The following is a 22,187-nucleotide window of genomic DNA, read 5'->3' on the forward strand; positions in this document are numbered from 1 at the left end:
AGCCCTCAATGGAGTTTCCAGCAGAGGAAAAAACCCTGAAAAAACATGTTTTGTCTTAAGACGAAAGGGCAAAAGACGTTTTGTCGTCAAAAGGCCACGTCTCACAAGTGGGTCAGCGCAGCTCCCAGTCTGAATAGACGAAGAAGGAAGTTTTGAAGTTGAAAAGAATACACTCGTCGACCAGTCCCTATGAGTGGGCCGTCAAAATCGAAAAGAAGTGGAGAAGGCTCAAGGCCAAAATGGCTCCTCTGATACAAAAGAAAAAATAATTTGGCGAAAGCTTGAAGGGATTCCGGATCACTTAAAAGACTCTGATGACTAAAATTTAGAAGTCAAGGAAATAAGACCCCCTCACACACCTGAGCCTCAAGAGGAAGAGGAGGAACTCTTTTATGAGGAGGAAGATGTTCAAGCTATGTTTCAGCCTTCAGAAGAGGGGAGAATATATGGAAACTCAATGGGAAACGTTGGAGGGGGTTTCTCCTGAGGAGGATGTAGGGACTTATCCATCCCAACGCTCACTCCCAGGTGATGATATTGGCATGTACAACATAGTCATTGAAAATGCAGCAGACAAGTTTAATGTACAGTTGTAGGAGTATAAACCCCAGTCATGTTTCCTCTTAGAAACACTGCTGCCAAATCAGGCAAGGAATCACTATCTGTCAATGCTTCCAAGTATGCTTGATCAGGGCAGGGAAGCTTTAAAAGAGCCAGCTACTTGTAAAGCAGTCACATGAACTGCTGAAAAGAAATATAAGTTCTCTTCAATGGATCCGGCGTACATTAAAGGTACTGTCCCAGCAGACTCAATACTAACGTCAACTGCAAGGAAAAGGGCGAACATCCTCTCAACATCGGGGCCACCCCCAGATAAAGAAAGTAAAAGAATGGAGCTCATGGATCCGACGGAGGGAACAAAGTGCAGCAAACCAATGATGTATCGCCAGTTCCAATGCTTTGCTCAGTAGACACACACCAAAATTGGGAGGAAATAGGAGAATTAATTAAACATCTCTCGGAGTGTAGGAAGCTGGCTCTGTATATAGTGCACTAAAATGAAGACCACTGTGCAGAGTCCAGTGGATCCCCAATTTGTATTGCAGGGGCAAAAGTAGATAGGACTAATGCTCTATTTGTGGTAGTGTTGGCGATCAGTTAGGCTTATCAGAGATTAGTGCTAAGCATTTGTTGTACTCATAGAGGCAGTAAATAAGAGACACTCAATTAATAAATCTAAGACCAATTTAAAAAGTAGTGTCCACTTCAGCTCATCCAACTTAGGGGTGGTACTGGCATGAAGTGGGCACTCCTCCTAATTTAACTAATCTTTCTGCCTGTGCTGCTGCCAAAAGTGAGGTCAGAACAGGAGACTTTGTATCACCACCATCTGGAGAGGCCTGGGTCACATTACAAAGGTGGCAAGGCCTTTCAAGCTCTCTGCGCTGGAATGTCACACCTCTGCACAGAGCAGGCCTTTGTTTCAGTCAAGAGCACTGACTCTCACCTTGGGGGGAGGGGGGGGGGTGTCAGAAAAGCATCTGTGGTGGCTATACTGGTCAGGACTGTCAGCCAGCACACTTGCAGTTGATAGGTTTTCAGGGGACACCTCTAATGTGCCCTCTGAGTGTATGTATTAATAAATCAATCAATTGCATCAGTGACGGTTTATTAATCTGAGATGTTTGATGCCCAACATTTCTATATTCAGAGAATCCATAGTGTAGCTGGGAAACTTATAGTGACCAGTGTCCAGCACATGTATTTAAAATGGCTTCTCTGGTCACTTACTGTGTCTGAGAATCGAAGACCTAGCAGGGACATTTGTGCTCATGCAGATATGCCCTCAAATATAATATAATGCACCCTGCCTTAGGGCTATAAGGCCCGGTAAAGGGCGTGACTTACACATATTGCAACTAGAACCCAGCTCGCTACACTGAGTATTATAATAAAGTGGGTAGCACATTTGGTAGAAAACAGAAAGAATATAGCAAATACTTGCTTAAAATGTGCGCTGGATGCGGTGGACACGTCTAGTCTCCCGCAAATGATGGGGGTTAGTCTAAGATGTCACTCTTGGCTGAGAATTTCAGGTTTCCAAGATCCAAGCAAACATAATAAGCATTCCTTTTAATGGCCAACAGTTATTCAGGAACTCTGTTGGTGAAAGCCTATATCAACTAAAAAACTACAATGAATCTGCAGAGTCCATGGGCGCATTGCAGTTTCATGGAGGAATACGAAGGGGATCTTTCTCAGCATGGAGACCAGCCTCTAGGGGTTATTTCCTAGTGGGGGGTTCACATCCAGGCTTCAACAATGGCACACAAGTCACTTCCTCACAGCAAAGCTGGCAGTACCAGCAAAAAGGGAGAAATTCCTTTTGAGGAAGAGGCGGGGGGAGAACTAAGCCAACTAGAGGAGGTACAAGTCCTGCATACAAATGACTGCAGTACAGCCTTAATAATATAACATATACCATCTGTTGAAGAAAACAGCAAAAAAATCAGAGTACCATCACAGCACACCAGTGGGTGGAAGATTGCAAGTGGGTGTTAAACACAATATCATTTGGGTCTTAAATAGAATTAATCAAATACCCACCAATTAGGGGTCCAAAGAAAAAGATTCATACAAAGGAGGAAACAAATTGATTTAGCAAGAAGGTTGAGGTATTGTTAGCCAAGTAAGCAATAGAATTGGTGCCAAATCAACAAAATATTAATGGAAATAAGTCAACATTTTCTAATACAAAATGTAGACTGATCTCTGCGCTCAATCTTAGATCTCAGGTTTATCAACAAGTTTATAAAACCACAAAAGTTCACGATGACGAGTCTTCAGGAAGTTATACCACAATTGCAAAAGGAGATCTTATGGCACCTATAGACTTAAAGGATGCTTACTTGCATATCCCAATAAATGCAAAGCACAAAAGATATTGAAGGTTTGTGATAAACAAATGACTATCCATTCAGAGTGCAAGCCTTCGGAATAAAATCTGTCCCAAGAGTATTCAGAAAGTGTCTAGCAGCAGTACTAGCACATCTCAGAAGAATGGATATACATGTATGTCTGTACCTTGATGACTGGTTATTAAGAGCACAGTCTTACCAGAAATACAAACAGGACATTTTAATGGTGCAAAGAGAAATCATTTCCAGAACCAGAGCAGGAGTAGATATTCTTGGGAGCAAAACTAAACTTGATTCAAGGGGAAGCCTTTGCTAATGAGAAAATAAGTCAATCCTTTCTGGAGGAAACTGCCCTTTACTGGAAGGGACAAGCTCTGAGAACGAGGACTGTGGGTAAATTATTGGGAAAGATGGCATCATGCATTCCCCTGATCCCAAAATTGAGGCTTCACATGAGACCAAACCATGAGTGCCTCCATAACCGATTGTCACAAGCAGCGGGAGCTGGGAAGATCTAGTTGACAGCTCAAAAGGTTCAGGAAGAAATAGCGTGGTTCAACAGGGAAAACATTACACGAGGAGGGCCTATTTGGCAACCAACTCAATCGGTGACAATAACCACGCATGCCTCACATATAGGATGGGGGAGCACATGTGGTTCCCTGAAAGTAAGTGGAATGTGGAAGAATCAGGATGCAATACAACACCTCAGCTTCCAGGAGTTAGAGCCTATTTTTCTGGCTTTGAAAGCTTTGCAAAAGCATTTGGTGGGAAAGACAATATTGATTCAGGCAGACAATAGATCTAATCTCAACACCTCGGAATGCAAAATGCCAAAGCTCTGCGTGCAGACAACCACACGCTTAGTCTCTGGGATATGCCCTTTCGATAAACCGGTCAGGGACATTTCCATACACTTTTCCCCCAATTCCACTGTTGGACAAGGTAATCAACAAATGCAAGCAAAATCACATGGCCATGATTTTAATTACACCGCAATGGGCAAGACAGACTTGGTACTCAGAGGTAGTACAACTAGCTGAAGGAAGATTTTAAAGACTATTATGAAGACAGGATCTACTGTCATTGGGAAGGGGAGCAGTATTACACCCAGAACCAGAATATCTCAAATTAATGACATGGCTCCTGAAGGCTTAGGTCACATGAAGTTACATGAAAATGCAATAGCTTTACTAAGGGGGAAGAATACGAATAACAAGAAAATGATGTATGGTAAAATGGAAGATATTTTCACTTTGGTGTGTTAAAAATAAGCTACCCAAGAAAATCACAAGGGAAAAGACACTTTTAAAATATTTCACTCATCTTTTACACGAAGGTCTTATATATTCATCATTAAAAGTTCATCTGGCAGCAATAGTGGCTTATAAAAGAGGACAAACAGAGAGACATTTGTTCACAGCACCAGTGATAAAAAGATTCTTAGAGAGTGAGAAAAGGAAACAGCACTACCAAGAACGGTACCGGCACCCTCATGGAACCTGAATTTAGTGTTCACAGCTCATAAAACAACCCTTCAAGCCATTGCACAAAGCTCCATTACAGACTGCTTTCATGGTAACTATTACTTCATTACGCCGGGTTAGTGAGTTTAGGGCACTCGCAATACAAGAACCCTAATTTCACATCCACAAGGACATAATTGTCTTAAGGACAGATCCACAGTTCATGCTAAAGGTTCAAGTACAAAAGACACGCGCTGAAAGAAAGTTGCGTACATTGGACACAAGAGTTGCCATTATGTACTACATTGAAAGGACAAAACCTTTCACAAAGCCTCAGCAATAGTTTGTATCTTTTTTTAAAAAGCTACTTGGGAAAACCAGTTACAAAGCTAGCAATTGCTAGATGGATTGTGCAAATAATTCAGTTATGTCGCACAGGCAAAACATTAACAATAGCACCTGTAGCACACTCCACATGGAAAAAAGGGGCAACCGTTGCCTTTCTAGCAAACACTTGTTTACCTGAAATTTGCACTGCAACATCATGGTCATCAGTGCACTCACATTTATATGAACAGGGAAGCTCAAATGGGGCAGAGGGTGCTAACGCATCTATTCACAAGTCAGTGTCCATCTTCAACTCTGCCCCCATTGTTAGAAAACCACTACAAAATCAATGCACAGCATCTGAATCCAATAAAGATTCATGCTGCAAAGCATAACGTTTCTAACCAGTAGGTGTAGTTTTGCAACTTGAAGAATTTTCTGGATTCAGTAGCAACCCACACACCACCACCATGAAGATGGGAGTAGTGAAATAGAAAAAGAAAAAAATAATAATCTGATGATGCTGAACTAAGGTGGAAACATCCGGGGTGTAGGAAGTTGGCTCTGTATGTGCTATTTCAAAGTAAGGAATAGCATGCACAGAGTCCAAGGGTTCCCCTTAGAGGTAAAATAGTGGTAAAAATAGATAATACTAATGCTCTATTTTGTGGTAGTGTGGTCGAGCAGTAGGCTTATCCAAGGAGTAGTGTTAAGCATTTGTTGTACATACACATAGACAATAAATGAGGTACACACACTCAGAGACAAATCCAGCCAATAGGTTTTTATATAGAAAAATATCTTTTCTTAGTTTATTTTAAGAACCACAGGTTCAAATTCTACATGTAATATCTCATTCGAAAGGTATTGCAGGTAAGTACTTTAGGAACTTCAAATCATCAAAATTGCATGTATACTTTTCAAGTTATTCACAAATAGCTGTTTTAAAAGTGGACACTTAGTGCAATTTTCACAGTTCCTAGGGGAGGTAAGTATTTGTTAGGTTAACCAGGTAAGTAAGACACTCACAGGGCTTAGTTCTTGGTCCAAGGTAGCCCACCGTTGGGGGTTCAGAGCAACCCCAAAGTCACCACACCAGCAGCTCAGGGCCGGTCAGGTGCAGAGTTCAAAGTGGTGCCCAAAACACATAGGCTAGAATGGAGAGAAGGGGGTGCCCCGGTTCCGGTCTGCTTGCAGGTAAGTACCCGCGTCTTCGGAGGGCAGACCAGGGGGGTTTTGTAGGGCACCGGGGGGGACACAAGTCCACACAGAAATTTCACCCTCAGCAACGTGGGGGCGGCCGGGTGCAGTGTAGAAACAAGCATCGGGTTTGTAATGGAAGTCAATGGGAGATCTAGGGATCTCTTCAGCGCTGCAGGCAGGCAAGGGGGGGGGGTTCCTCGGGGAAACCTCCACTTGGTCAAGGGAGAGGGACTCCTGGGGGTCACTCCTCCAGTGAAAGTCCGGTCCTTCAGGTCCTGGGGGCTGCGGGTGCAGGGTCTCTCCCAGGTGTCGGGACTTAGGATTCAAAGAGTCGCGGTCAGGGGAAGCCTCGGGATTCCCTCTGCAGGCGGCGCTGTGGGGGGCTCAGGGGGGACAGGTTTTTGTACTCACAGTCTTAGAGTAGTCCTGGGGTCCCTCCTGAGGTGTTGGATCGCCACCAGCCGAGTCGGGGTCGCCGGGTGCAGTGTTGCAAGCCTCACGCTTCTTGCGGGGAGCTTGCAGGGTTCTTTAAAGCTGCTGGAAACAAAGTTGCAGCTTTTCTTGGAGCAGGTCCGCTGTCCTCGGGAGTTTCTTGTCTTTTCGAAGCAGGGGCAGTCCTCAGAGGATGTCGAGGTCGCTGGTCCCTTTGGAAGGCGTCGCTGGAGCAGGATCTTTGGAAGGCAGGAGACAGGCCGGTGAGTTTCTGGAGCCAAGGCAGTTGTCGTCTTCTGGTCTTCCTCTGCAGGGGTTTTTCAGCTAGGCAGTCCTTCTTCTTGTAGTTGCAGGAATCTAATTTTCTAGGGTTCAGGGTAGCCCTTAAATACTAAATTTAAGGGCGTGTTTAGGTCTGGGGGGTTAGTAGCCAATGGCTACTAGCCCTGAGGGTGGGTACACCCTCTTTGTGCCTCCTCCCAAGGGGAGGGGGTCACAATCCTAACCCTATTGGGGGAATCCTCCATCTGCAAGATGGAGGATTTCTAAAAGTTAGAGTCACTTCAGCTTAGGACACCTTAGGGGCTGTCCTGACTGGCCAGTGACTCCTCCTTGTTGCTTTCTTTGTTCCCTCCAGCCTTGCCGCCAAAAGTGGGGGCCGTGGCCGGAGGGGGCGGGCAACTCCACTAAGCTGGAGTGCCCTGCTGGGCTGTGACAAAGGGGTGAGCCTTTGAGGCTCACCGCCAGGTGTCACAGCTCCTGCCTGGGGGAGGTGTTAGCATCTCCACCCAGTGCAGGCTTTGTTACTGGCCTCAGAGTGACAAAGGCACTCTCCCCATGGGGCCAGCAACATGTCTCTGGTGTGGCAGGCTGCTGGAACTAGTCAGCCTACACAGACAGTCGGTTAAGTTTCAGGGGGCACCTCTAAGGTGCCCTCTGTGGTGTATTTTACAATAAAATGTACACTGGCATCAGTGTGCATTTATTGTGCTGAGAAGTTTGATACCAAACTTCCCAGTTTTCAGTGTAGCCATTATGGTGCTGTGGAGTTCGTGTTTGACAGACTCCCAGACCATATACTCTTATGGCTACCCTGCACTTACAATGTCTAAGGTTTTGTTTAGACACTGTAGGGGTACCATGCTCATGCACTGGTACCCTCACCTATGGTATAGTGCACCCTGCCTTAGGGCTGTAAGGCCTGCTAGAGGGGTGTCTTACCTATACTGCATAGGCAGTGAGAGGCTGGCATGGCACCCTGAGGGGAGTGCCATGTCGACTTACTCGTTTTGTCCTCACTAGCACACACAAGCTGGCAAGCAGTGTGTCTGTGCTGAGTGAGAGGTCTCCAGGGTGGCATAAGACATGCTGCAGCCCTTAGAGACCTTCCTTGGCATCAGGGCCCTTGGTACTAGAAGTACCAGTTACAAGGGACTTATCTGGATGCCAGGGTCTGCCAATTGTGGATACAAAAGTACAGGTTAGGGAAAGAACACTGGTGCTGGGGCCTGGTTAGCAGGCCTCAGCACACTTTTAATTGTAAACATAGCATCAGCAAAGGCAAAAAGTCAGGGGGCAACCATGCCAAGGAGGCATTTCCTTACACAACCCCCCCCCAAACGAAAGAGGATGAGACTAACCTTTCCCAAGAGAGTCTTCATTTTCTAAGTGGAAGAACCTGGAAAGGCCATCTGCATTGGCATGGGCAGTCCCAGGTCTGTGTTCCACTATAAAGTCCATTCCCTGTAGGGAGATGGACCACCTCAACAGTTTAGGATTTTCACCTTTCATTTGCATCAGCCATTTGAGAGGTCTGTGGTCAGTTTGAACTAGGAAGTGAGTCCCAAAGAGGTATGGTCTCAGCTTCTTCAGGGACCAAACCACAGCAAAGGCCTCCCTCTCAATGGCACTCCAACGCTGCTCCCTGGGGAGTAACCTCCTGCTAATGAAAGCAACAGGCTGGTCAAGGCCATCATCATTTGTTTGGGACAAAACTGCCCCTATCCCATGTTCAGAGGCATCAGTCTGCACAATGAACTGCTTAGAATAATCTGGAGCTTTTAGAACTGGTGCTGAGCACATTGCCTGTTTCAGGGTGTCAAAGGCCTGTTGGCATTCCACAGTCCAGTTCACTTTCTTGGGCATTTTCTTGGAGGTGAGTTCAGTGAGGGCTGTCACAATGGATCCATATCCCTTCACAAACCTCCTGTAATACCCAGTCAAGCCAAGGAATGCCCTGACTTGAGTCTGGGTTTTTGGAGCTACCCAGTCCAGAATAGTCTGGATCTTGGGTTGGAGTGGCTGAACTTGGCCTCCACCTACAAGGTGGCCCAAGTAAACCACAGTTCCCTGCCCTATCTGGCATTTGGATGCCTTGATAGAGAGGCCTGCAGATTGCAGAGCCTTCAAAACCTTCTTCAGGTGGACCAGGTGATCCTGCCAGGTGGAGCTAAAGACAGCAATATCATCAAGATAAGCTGTGCTAAAGGACTCCAAGCCAGCAAGGACTTGATTCACCAACCTTTGGAAGGTGGCAGGGGCATTCTTTAAACCAAAGGGCATAACAGTAAACTGATAATGCCCATCAGGTGTGGAGAATGCTGTTTTCTCTTTTGCTCCAGGTGCCATTTTTATTTGCCAGTACCCTGCTGTCAAGTCAAAGGTACTTAAGAATTTGGCAGCACCTAATTTATCTATGAGCTCATCAGCTCTTGGAATTGGATGAGCATCTGTCTTGGTGACAGAATTGAGCCCTCTGTAGTCCACACAAAACCTCATCTCTTTCTTTCCATCTTTGGTGTGAGGTTTGGGGACTAAGACCACTGGGCTAGCCCAGGGGCTGTCAGAGCGCTCAATGACTCCCAATTCCAGCATCTTGTGGACTTCCACCTTGATGCTTTCCTTAACATGGTCAGACTGTCTAAAGATTTTGTTTTTGACAGGCATGCTGTCTCCTGTGTCCACATCATGGGTACACAGGTGTGTCTGACCAGGGGTTAAGGAGAAGAGTTCAGGAAACTGTTGTAGGACTCTCCTACAATCAGCTTGCTGTTGGCCAGAGAGGGTGTCTGAGTAGATCACTCCATCTACTGTGCCATCTTTTGGGTCTGATGACAGAAGATCAGGGAGAGGTTCACTCTCTGCCTCCTGATCCTCATCTGTTACCATCAACAGATTCACATCAGCCCTGTCATGGAAGAGCTTAAGGCGGTTCACATGGATCACCCTCTTGGGGCTCCTGCTTGTGCCCAGGTCCACCAGGTAGGTGACCTGACTCTTCCTTTCTAGCACTGGGTAAGGGCCACTCCATTTGTCCTGGAGTGCCCTGGGAGCCACAGGCTCCAGAACCCAGACTTTCTGCCCTGGTTGGAACTCAACCAGTGCAGCCTTTTGGTCATACCAAAACTTCTGGAGCTGTTGGCTGGCCTCAAGGTTTTTGGTTGCCTTTTCCATGTACTCTGCCATTCTAGAGCGAAGGCCAAGTACATAGTCCACTATGTCCTGTTTAGGCTCATGGAGAGGTCTCTCCCAGCCTTCTTTAACAAGGGCAAGTGGTCCCCTTACAGGATGACCAAACAGAAGTTCAAAGGGTGAGAATCCTACTCCCTTCTGTGGCACCTCTCTGTAAGCGAAAAGCAGACATGGCAAGAGGACATCCCATCTCCTTTTGAGTTTTTCTGGGAGCCCCATGATCATGCCTTTTAATGTCTTGTTGAATCTCTCAAACAAGCCATTAGTTTGTGGATGGTATGGTGTAGTGAATTTATAAGTCACTCCACACTCATTCCACATGTGCTTTAGGTATGCTGACATGAAGTTGGTACCTCTGTCAGACACCACCTCCTTAGGGAAACCCACTCTGGTGAAGATACCAATGAGGGCCTTGGCTACTGCAGGGGCAGTAATCGACCTAAGGGGAATAGCTTCAGGATACCTGGTAGCATGATCCACTACTACCAGGATATACATATTTCCTGAGGCTGTGGGAGGTTCTAGTGGACCAACTATGTCCACACCCACTCTTTCAAAGGGAACCCCCACCACTGGAAGTGGAATGAGGGGGGCCTTTGGATGCCCACCTGTCTTACCACTGGCTTGACAGGTGGGGCAGGAGAGGCAAAACTCCTTAACCATGTTGGACATATTGGGCCAGTAGAAGTGGTTGACTAACCTCTCCCACGTCTTGGTTTGTCCCAAATGTCCAGCAAGGGGAATGTCATGGGCCAATGTTAGGATGAACTTCCTGAACAGCTGAGGCACTACCACTCTCCTAGTGGCACCAGGTTTGGGGTCTCTGGCCTCAGTGTACAGGAGTCCATCTTCCCAATAGACCCTATGTGTTCCATTTTTCTTGCCTTTGGACTCTTCAGCAGCTTGCTGCCTAAGGCCTTCAAGAGAGGGACAGGTTTCTTGTCCCTTACACAGCTCCTCCCTTGAGGGTCCCTCTGGGCCCAAGAGCTCAACCTGGTAAGGTTCAAGCTCCAAAGGCTCAGTTCCCTCAGAGGGCAGAACTTCTTCCTGAGAAGAGAGGTTCCCTTTCTTTTGCTGTGTTGCAGTTGGTTTCCCAACTGCCTTTCCTGTTCTCTTGGTAGGCTGGGCCATTCTTCCAGACTCCAGCTCTACTTGTTCACCCTGTGCCTTGCACTGTGCTCTTGTTTTCACACACACCAGTTCAGGGATACCCAGCATTGCTGCATGGGTTTTTAGTTCTACCTCAGCCCATGCTGAGGACTCCAGGTCATTTCCAAGCAGACAGTCCACTGGGATATTTGAGGAGACCACCACCTGTTTCAGGCCATTGACCCCTCCCCATTCTAAAGTAACCATTGCCATGGGATGTACTTTTTTCTGATTGTCAGCGTTGCTGACTGTGTAAGTTTTTCCAGTCAGGTATTGGCCAGGGGAAACCAGTTTCTCTGTCACCATGGTGACACTGGCACCTGTATCCCTCAGGCCCTCTATTCTAGTCCCATTAATTAAGAGTTGCTGTCTGTATTTTTGCATGTTAGGCGGCCAGACAGCTAGTGTGGCTAAATCCACCCCACCCTCAGAAACTAGAGTAGCTTCAGTGTGGACCCTGATTTGCTCTGGGCACACTGTTGATCCCACTTGGAGACTAGCCATACCAGTGTTACCTGGATGGGAGTTTGGAGTGGAACCTTTCTTGGGACAGGCCTTGTCTCCAGTTTGGTGTCCATGCTGTTTACAGCTATGACACCAGGCCTTTTTGGGATCAAAGTTTTTACCCTTGTACCCATTGTTTTGTGAAGAGGCTCTGGGCCCACCCTCCTGTGCAGGTTTTTGGGGGCCTGTAGAAGACTCTTTACTATTTTTAGTTTTGGTTGTCTCATCACCCTTCCCCTGGGGAGTCTTTGTGACCCCTTTCTTTTGGTCACCCCCTGTTGAAGTCTTGGACACCCTTGTCTTGACCCAATGGTCCGCCTTCTTTCCCAATTCTTGGGGAGAAATTGGTCCTAGGTCTACCAGATGCTGATGCAGTTTATCATTGAAACAATTACTTAATAGGTGTTCTTTCACAAATAAATTGTACAGCCCATCATAATTACTTACACCACTGCCTTGAATCCAACCATCTAGTGTTTTCACTGAGTAGTCTACAAAGTCAACCCAGGTCTGGCTCGAGGATTTTTGAGCCCCCCTGAATCTAATCCTATACTCCTCAGTGGAGAATCCAAAGCCCTCAATCAGGGTACCCTTCATGAGGTCATAAGATTCTGCATCTTGTCCAGAGAGTGTGAGGAGTCTATCCCTACACTTTCCTGTGAACATTTCCCAAAGGAGAGCACCCCAGTGAGATCTGTTCACTTTTCTGGTTACACAAGCCCTCTCAAAAGCTGTGAACCATTTGGTGATGTCATCACCATCTTCATATTTAGTTACAATCCCTTTGGGGATTTTCAACATGTCAGGAGAATCTCTGACCCTATTTATGTTGCTGCCACCATTGATGGGTCCTAGGCCCATCTCTTGTCTTTCCCTCTCTATGGCTAGGATCTGTCTTTCCAAAGCCAATCTTTTGGCCATCCTGGCTAACTGGATGTCCTCTTCACTGGGGCTATCCTCAGTGATTTCAGAGGTGTTGGTCTCTCCTGTGAGGGAACTAGCATCTCTGACTATTATTTTTGGAGTCAGGGTTTGAGGGACCCTGTTCTCCCTAGATAGGATTGGTAGGGGGGAATTTTCCTCCAAGTCACTATCCTCTTCCTCTGAGTTGCCACCCTCAGAGGGGTTGGCCTTTTCAAACTCTGCCAAAAGCTCCTGGAGCTGTATTTTGGTAGGTTTGGGGCCCATTGTTATTTTCTTTATTTTACAGAGTGACCTTAGCTCCCTCATCTTAAGATGGAGGTAAGGTGTGGTGTCGAGTTCCACCACAGTCACATCTGTGCTAGACATTTTGCTTCTAAAAGTTGGAATACTTTTTAAGAATCTACAACTGGTTCTAGAATCTAATTCAAACTTTTACAAACTTTTAAACTCTAAAAGAAATGCTAAACAGGATCTAACACAAGGCCCTAGCAGGTCTTTTAAGAATTTAGAAAACGTTTCAAATTGCAAAAATCAATTTCTAATGACAATTTTGGAATTTGTCGTGTGATCAGGTATTGGCTGAGTAGTCCAGCAAATGCAAAGTCTTGTACCCCACCGCTGATCCACCAATGTAGGAAGTTGGCTCTGTATGTGCTATTTCAAAGTAAGGAATAGCATGCACAGAGTCCAAGGGTTCCCCTTAGAGGTAAAATAGTGGTAAAAATAGATAATACTAATGCTCTATTTTGTGGTAGTGTGGTCGAGCAGTAGGCTTATCCAAGGAGTAGTGTTAAGCATTTGTTGTACATACACATAGACAATAAATGAGGTACACACACTCAGAGACAAATCCAGCCAATAGGTTTTTATATAGAAAAATATATTTTCTTAGTTTATTTTAAGAACCACAGGTTCAAATTCTACATGTAATATCTCATTCGAAAGGTATTGCAGGTAAGTACTTTAGGAACTTCAAATCATCAAAATTGCATGTATACTTTTCAAGTTATTCACAAATAGCTGTTTTAAAAGTGGACACTTAGTGCAATTTTCACAGTTCCTAGGGGAGGTAAGTATTTGTTAGGTTAACCAGGTAAGTAAGACACTCACAGGGCTTAGTTCTTGGTCCAAGGTAGCCCACCGTTGGGGGTTCAGAGCAACCCCAAAGTCACCACACCAGCAGCTCAGGGCCGGTCAGGTGCAGAGTTCAAAGTGGTGCCCAAAACACATAGGCTAGAATGGAGAGAAGGGGGTGCCCCGGTTCCGGTCTGCTTGCAGGTAAGTACCCGCGTCTTCGGAGGGCAGACCAGGGGGGTTTTGTAGGGCACCGGGGGGGACACAAGTCCACACAGAAATTTCACCCTCAGCAACGTGGGGGCGGCCGGGTGCAGTGTAGAAACAAGCGTCGGGTTTGTAATGGAAGTCAATGGGAGATCTAGGGATCTCTTCAGCGCTGCAGGCAGGCAAGGGGGGGGTTCCTCGGGGAAACCTCCACTTGGTCAAGGGAGAGGGACTCCTGGGGGTCACTCCTCCAGTGAAAGTCCGGTCCTTCAGGTCCTGGGGGCTGCGGGTGCAGGGTCTCTCCCAGGTGTCGGGACTTAGGATTCAAAGAGTCGCGGTCAGGGGAAGCCTCGGGATTCCCTCTGCAGGCGGCGCTGTGGGGGGCTCAGGGGGGACAGGTTTTTGTACTCACAGTCTTAGAGTAGTCCTGGGGTCCCTCCTGAGGTGTTGGATCGCCACCAGCCGAGTCGGGGTCGCCGGGTGCAGTGTTGCAAGCCTCACGCTTCTTGCGGGGAGCTTGCAGGGTTCTTTAAAGCTGCTGGAAACAAAGTTGCAGCTTTTCTTGGAGCAGGTCCGCTGTCCTCGGGAGTTTCTTGTCTTTTCGAAGCAGGGGCAGTCCTCAGAGGATGTCGAGGTCGCTGGTCCCTTTGGAAGGCGTCGCTGGAGCAGGATCTTTGGAAGGCAGGAGACAGGCCGGTGAGTTTCTGGAGCCAAGGCAGTTGTCGTCTTCTGGTCTTCCTCTGCAGGGGTTTTTCAGCTAGGCAGTCCTTCTTCTTGTAGTTGCAGGAATCTAATTTTCTAGGGTTCAGGGTAGCCCTTAAATACTAAATTTAAGGGCGTGTTTAGGTCTGGGGGGTTAGTAGCCAATGGCTACTAGCCCTGAGGGTGGGTACACCCTCTTTGTGCCTCCTCCCAAGGGGAGGGGGTCACAATCCTAACCCTATTGGGGGAATCCTCCATCTGCAAGATGGAGGATTTCTAAAAGTTAGAGTCACTTCAGCTCAGGACACCTTAGGGGCTGTCCTGACTGGCCAGTGACTCCTCCTTGTTGCTTTCTTTGTTCCCTCCAGCCTTGCCGCCAAAAGTGGGGGCCGTGGCCGGAGGGGGCGGGCAACTCCACTAAGCTGGAGTGCCCTGCTGGGCTGTGACAAAGGGGTGAGCCTTTGAGGCTCACCGCCAGGTGTCACAGCTCCTGCCTGGGGGAGGTGTTAGCATCTCCACCCAGTGCAGGCTTTGTTACTGGCCTCAGAGTGACAAAGGCACTCTCCCCATGGGGCCAGCAACATGTCTCTGGTGTGGCAGGCTGCTGGAACTAGTCAGCCTACACAGACAGTCGGTTAAGTTTCAGGGGGCACCTCTAAGGTGCCCTCTGTGGTGTATTTTACAATAAAATGTACACTGGCATCAGTGTGCATTTATTGTGCTGAGAAGTTTGATACCAAACTTCCCAGTTTTCAGTGTAGCCATTATGGTGCTGTGGAGTTCGTGTTTGACAGACTCCCAGACCATATACTCTTATGGCTACCCTGCACTTACAATGTCTAAGGTTTTGTTTAGACACTGTAGGGGTACCATGCTCATGCACTGGTACCCTCACCTATGGTATAGTGCACCCTGCCTTAGGGCTGTAAGGCCTGCTAGAGGGGTGTCTTACCTATACTGCATAGGCAGTGAGAGGCTGGCATGGCACCCTGAGGGGAGTGCCATGTCGACTTACTCGTTTTGTCCTCACTAGCACACACAAGCTGGCAAGCAGTGTGTCTGTGCTGAGTGAGAGGTCTCCAGGGTGGCATAAGACATGCTGCAGCCCTTAGAGACCTTCCTTGGCATCAGGGCCCTTGGTACTAGAAGTACCAGTTACAAGGGACTTATCTGGATGCCAGGGTCTGCCAATTGTGGATACAAAAGTACAGGTTAGGGAAAGAACACTGGTGCTGGGGCCTGGTTAGCAGGCCTCAGCACACTTTCAATTGTAAACATAGCATCAGCAAAGGCAAAAAGTCAGGGGGCAACCATGCCAAGGAGGCATTTCCTTACACGGGGGAAGTAGGATGATGTCACAAGGAGACACCAAATGGAGTTGACGCCCACCAATAAGGAAAGGTAGGAAAAGAAGACTAGCTAATTATTTGGTGAAATAGTAGAAAGTTCCAAACCCAACCACTAGATGGCGGAATAGTGCACAGCATGTGAATCTAGAAAATTCTACAAGCTGCAAATAAGAAATTATACTTTCTCTGATGTGTGCAGCCCATCTTCCATTGTCCTTTCAAACACTCACTGGAATTGTCTTTCTTTGCGGCGTACTTTCTCTGGACATTAATCTGATAATGTTCTTGGTGAAGGTTCATTGCTGGAACTGGCCTATGAGATTGTGGCTGCTATGTGATGCCTTCATTGAGCCATCCTTTGTGGATCTAGTGGTCCTGGTGCTCCAACATCTGGCACAGCACAGAATGCTGCCTCCACGGCTGGGACATGGGCTGAAACAACAAATCGCATGTGCTCCTTCCACTTTTTGATCGAGGTTCTAATGGTTTTATCGTCTATCCAAAGGGGGGTCTATCCTGGATTCCATCTCCACTGATGTGTTTTTATGTATGTTTTATTTTACACTTACTTTAAGATGGCTGTTTGATATCCTTATTCTATTTAGGTCTTGGACCCTACACTTCTGGATCAAGAGGAACAGGGTTTTGTGGGTTTAGGGTCCTTCTCTTAGACCTGGATAGGCAGAAGGGTTACTACTGCCGAGCTCTCAGATTTTAGACACATTGGGTGTAGGTAGGAATTCTTTGGAGTTTAGGACCATACAAAGATGGTGGGGTTGTTTATCTTCTCTACCCTAATCTTAATGATGATCACAGTTTTCTGTTTCATCTGGCTTGTTATCGCAGCCCATGCTTCTTATACTAGGATGCAATTGCTTCAATAAATGCATTGAAATCCATTTTACATCTCTTATTCTGCCTTGGCATGTGTGAGTCTTTTGTGACAGAGGGAAAGGGGTATGATCTGTTCACCACAACTTCTCTGAGGAATTAGAATGTCATGTTCAGGTTGCCACAAATCACCTTTCCCTTTTAGGGATGGGTGAGGCACTGCAAGCTAAGCAGGAATCAGGCTGACAGCTTCCATATGGTGTGGAATTGACTCAGTCACCCACATGCGGTGGTGCTGCCGCCCTAAAAACATGCAGTCTTATTACCATAATAAGAACCTGTAGGAAGTTGGCTCTGTATGCACTATTTCAAAGTAAGGAATAGCATGCACAGAGTCCAAGGGTTCCCCTTAGAGGTAAGATAGTGGCAAAAAGAGATAATACTAATGCTCTATTTTGTGGTAGTGTGGTCGAGCAGTAGGCTTATCAAAGGAGTAGTGTTAAGCATTTGTTGTACATACACACAGGCAATAAATGAGGAACACACACTCAGAGACAATTCCAGGCCAATAGGTTTTTGTATAGAAAAATATCTTTTCTTCTTTTATTTTAAGAACCACAGGTTCAAATTCTACATGTAATATCTAATTTGAAAGGTATTGCAGGTAAGTACTTTAGGAACTTTGAATAATCACAATAGCATATATACTTTTTACATAAAACACATATAGCTATTTTAAAAGTGGTGTAGGAAGTTGGCTCTGGATGTGCTATTTCAAAGTAAGGAATAGCATGCACAGAGTCCAAGGGTTCCCCTTAGAGGTAAGATAGTGGCAAAAAGAAATAATACTAATGCTCTATTTTGTGGTAGTGTGGTCGAGCAGTAGGCTTATCAAAGGAGTAGTGTTAAGCATTTGTTGTACATACACACAGGCAATAAATGAGGAACACACACTCAGAGAGAAATCCAGCCAATAGGTTTTGTTATAGAAAAATATATTTTCTTAGTTTATTTTAAGAACCACAGGTTCAAATTCTACATGTAATATCTCATTTGAAAGGTATTGCATGTAAGTACTTTAGGAACTTTGAATAATTTCATTAGCATGTATACTTTTTACATAAAACACAATAAGCTGTTTTAAAAGTGGACACAGTGCAATTTTCACAGTTCCTGGGGGAGGTAAAGTAATGTTAGTTTTAACAGGTAAGTAAGTCACTTACAGGTTTCAGTTTTGGGTCCAAGGTAGCCCACCGTTGGGGGTTCAGAGCAACCCCAAAGTTATCACACCAGCAGCTCAGGGCCGGTCAGGTGCAAAGGTCAAAGAGGTGCCCAAAACACATAGGCTTCAATGGAGAGAAGGGGGTGCCCCGGTTCCGGTCTGCCAGCAGGTAAGTACCCGCGTCTTCGGAGGGCAGACCAGGGGGGTTTTGTAGGGCACCGGGGGGGACACAAGTCAGCACAAAAAGTACACCCTCAGCAGCGCGGAGACGGCCGGGTGCAGTGTGCAAACACGCGTCAGGTTTTCAATGGTTTCCTATGAGAGATCAAGGGATCTCTTCAGCGTTGCAGGCAGGCAAGGGGGGGGCTCCTCAGGGTAGCCACCACCTGGGCAAGGGAGAGGGCCTCCTGGGGGTCACTCCTGCACAGGAGTTCCGTTCCTTTAGGTGCTGGGGGCTGCGGGTGCAGGGTCTTTTCCAGCCGTTGGGAAATGGAGTTCAGGCAGTCGCGGTCAGGGGGAGCCTCGGGATTCCCTCTGCAGGCGTCGCTGTGGGTGCTCAGGGGGGACAACTTTGGTTACTCACGGTCTCGGAGTCGCCAGAGGGTCCTCCCTGAGGTGTTGGTTCTCCACCAGTCGAGTCGGGGTCGCCTGGTGCAGTGTTGCAAGTCTCACGCTTCTTGCGGGGAGTTGCAGGGGTCTTTAAATCTGCTACTTGAAACAAAGTTGCAGTTCTTTTGGAGCAGGGCCGCTGTCCTCTGGAGTTTCTTGTCTTTCTCGAAGCAGGGCAGTCCTCAGAGGATTCAGAGGTCGCTGGTCCCTTGGAAAGCGTCGCTGGAGCAGGTTTCTTTGGAAGGCAGGAGACAGGCCGGTGAGTCTGGGGCCAAAGCAGTTGGTGTCTTCTGTTCTTCCTCTGCAGGGGTTTTTCAGCTCAGCAGTCCTCTTCTTCTTGTAGTTTCAGGAATCTAAATTCTTAGGTTCAGGGAAGCCCTTAAATACTAAATTTAAGGGCGTGTTTAGGTCTGGGGGGTTAGTAGCCAATGGCTACTAGCCCTGAGGGTGAGTACACCCTCTTTGTGCCTCCTCCCAAGGGGAGGGGGTCACATCCCTAATCCTATTGGGGGAATCCTCCATCTGCAAGATGGAGGATTTCTAAAAGTTAGTCACTTCAGCTCAGGACACCTTAGGGGCTGTCCTGACTGGCCAGTGACTCCTCCTTGTTGTTCTCATTATTTCCTCCGGCCTTGCCGCCAAAAGTGGGGGCCGTGGCCGGAGGGGGCGGGCAACTCCACTAGCTGGAGTGTCCTGCGGTGCTGGAACAAAGGGGTGAGCCTTTGAGGCTCACCGCCAGGTGTTACAGCTCCTGCCTGGGGGAGATGTTAGCATCTCCACCCAGTGCAGGCTTTGTTACTGGCCTCAGAGTGACAAAGGCACTCTCCCCATGGGGCCAGCAACATGTCTCTAGTGCGGCAGGCTGCTGGAACCAGTCAGCCTACACAGATAGTTGGATACAGTTTCAGGGGGCACCTCTAAGGTGCCCTCTGGGGTGTGTTTCAAAATAAAATGTACACTGGCATCAATGTGCATTTGTTGTGCTGAGAAGTTTGATACCAAACTTCCCAGTTTTCAGTGTAGCCATTATGGTGCTGTGGAGTTTGTGCATGACAGACTCCCAGACCATATACTCTTATGGCTACCCTGCACTTACAATGTCTAAGGTTTGGCTTAGACACTGTAGGGGCACAGTGCTCATGCACTGGTGCCCTCACCTATGGTATAGTGCACCCTGCCTTAGGGCTGTAAGGCCTGCTAGAGGGGTGTCTTACCTATACTGCATAGGCAGTGAGAGGCTGGCATGGCACCCTGAGGGGAGTGCCATGTCGACTTACTCATTTTGTTCTCACTAGCACACACAAGCTGGTAAGCAGTGTGTCTGTGCTGAGTGAGGCGTCTGCAGGGTGGCATAAGGCATGCTGCAGCCCTTAGAGACCTTCCCTGGCATCAGGGCCCTTGGTACCAGAGGTACCAGTTACAAGGGACTTACCTGGATGCCAGGGTGTGCCAATTGTGGATACAAAAGTACAGGTTAGGGAAAGAACACTGGTGCTGGGTCCTGGTTAGCAGGCCTCGGCACACTTTCAATTCAAAACATAGCATCAGCAAAGGCAAAAAGTCAGGGGGTAACCATGCCAAGGAGGCATTTCCTTACAGAACCGCATAACACAAACTTGTGTTTGCTTTCTTCTGAGAATGGCCCAACTGCTCCTTGTGGCACAGTCCTCCACTTTCTGCTTTTTTTGTGCCAAATCCATTTAAGAAGGGCGAAGGCTTCACTTATTGGACCTTAGAAGAACCCCTAGTTTTTACATTTAGTGCACTATCACCAGGTAGATGGCCATTTTTGTTTATCAGATTTGAATGTGCTAACAGGGTGGAGGCAGTTGAGAAACTAATCTTGTCTAGGAGAATGTGTATACAAACATGCTATGCACCTGGCAACAAAAGAATCTTCTGAAGGTGTTTAGACTCATTCCACCTCTGTAAAAATGCTGCCTCCATGGTGTTGGCTAAAGGTGTTTAAGTGTTGGACATCTGTCACACTGCAGACAAGGGTTTTGGTATACACCTTTGCCTGGCATTCAGTCCTGACAAATCTGTAGGGAGGATTGTTTATTTTTTTCTGCCTTCGGTAATTCCTCATGCAAGTGCAAAAGGTGAATGATCTGTGGTTAGAATTATCCATCAGGACAACAAGTTACTTTTCTTCTGTAGCTCTGTTTCTGATGGATACTCTATCCCCATTTGGTGGAGTGGACTTTTAGGGTAAATAAGGTCCCAAATTGGATTCTGTACGCTCATTTAAAATGTCACTGCCGATCAGCATGTGAGCGCGTGGAAGAGTTTCAGAGGAAAACAGACGCCCAGACACATTAGTGACATAATATATGACTCCATGCAATTTCTTCATTGGGGGTGGGGGTAGAGAGAGGCCCCCCGTGGAAACTTACAGCACCACCTATTGGCCCTGGGTATCAATTGCTGTTAAAAGTTCTAGATTGAGTCTAGCATCTGTGGGAATTCATAAGGTGAGGAAGCCGAACCATGAAGAGTTCTACGCAAGGTAAGTAATCTGTTTATCTTGCACAAGTTGTGCTTCTGAACATCTTGCAATATAATCTACTAGATGCCAAACTGTACATATGGGTGATTACTTTTTTTAAATAATTTTGAGATAAAATGTTTCCATCATAACCACAATTTTAATCAGAACTAGTGCCGGAGGCGACTTTTTAAAATCTCAGTGGAAAAAGTTAGGACCTAGCCTTTTCAAACATAAGAACTTATTAACATTGCCTGATTTCTTGGAAGATAAACATTAATGCCTTTTTTTCCTGCCCATGTTTGGGGACATAAATGTTCATGCTGAAAGTCTTGTTCATCTTGTGGAACTCTTTGTGACTGTTCTCGAAAATACTGGCTAACCTGGTTCGAACTATGTTTGCATTCTTAGGGGTCAGTGATGAAGAAGATCAGAAACCAGTTAGGCTCCCATTGAAGGTTCCTGTCGAGCTGCAGCCACGGAACAACCATGCATGGGCACGGGTACAGAGCCTTGCCCAGAATCCACGCATCAGGTATACGTAATTGGCATGATCATTTCAGGAAAAACAAACACTGTTAGTTTTGAGGTTGTTAATAATTGAATTCTGCATGATTTTGTTTTCAAAGCATTAGTGAAGGTGAGCGCATAGGAGTTTTCCACCGTTAGTTGTCATTGTCTAGAGAATAATGATGTGTTTTCAGGATATGTGGCTGTAGCTAAAGGGAACTTTACAAGCTGCTTTTCCTCAAAGAAGCTTCTTGTCACAGCTTATAGAGTAACTCTTCTGCTGGTTCACAGTGTGTGGCCACCATCGGATTTGGCTTTGACAGCAACGTGTTTGCTTGTAGTGACTTTGGGCCCTGCTTCAATTGGTCTGTTCCGGCGAAAGACAAAAATTGCATTCGCTGGAACCCACTCCATCTGCTCCCGAACCAGTGCATGGCACTCAGATCAGTCTCATTACTTTTACAGGGCGCCTGGCCTTGGAGAATGACAGCAGATGGGATAGACTTCCATTTGTTTTTGCCCACATTGTATTGCAAAATATCTCAACTAATCAGCATGAGGTCTGTAACTACTCTCTCTTTTGAGCAGCTGGGGTTCACATGCAACTTCTGCCTGGCCATCCGTGCAATAAAATGCTAAGGTACCCGAAGGGACAGATCATGAGCACATTCACAGATGCAGAATCTTCTTAGGGAGCAAGATTCTTTGCTGTTTCTTAGAGAGCAAGATTCCCTTGCTGTCAAGAAAAGATGGCAGGCTCCACCAGCACACCGTTAAATGAATACATGCCAAGCCCCAAGA

At 46.7% G+C, this 22,187-nt stretch overlaps 1 protein-coding gene across 2 annotated transcripts in view; it reads left to right on the forward strand.

The window, feature by feature from the left end:
* Window positions 1-22,187, forward strand: part of CRAMP1 (cramped chromatin regulator homolog 1) — a 982,369-nt gene that overhangs the window by 293,048 nt on the left and 667,134 nt on the right. For both annotated transcript variants that reach the window (XM_069210635.1, XM_069210634.1), the window contains exon 8: window positions 21,288-21,411. In XM_069210635.1, coding sequence (XP_069066736.1) covers window positions 21,288-21,411 — 124 coding nt within the window. The remainder of the gene's footprint in view (window positions 1-21,287; window positions 21,412-22,187) is intronic.

This window comes from Pleurodeles waltl, chromosome 10, assembly GCF_031143425.1.
Source record: "Pleurodeles waltl isolate 20211129_DDA chromosome 10, aPleWal1.hap1.20221129, whole genome shotgun sequence".
NCBI lineage: Eukaryota > Metazoa > Chordata > Amphibia > Caudata > Salamandridae > Pleurodeles > Pleurodeles waltl.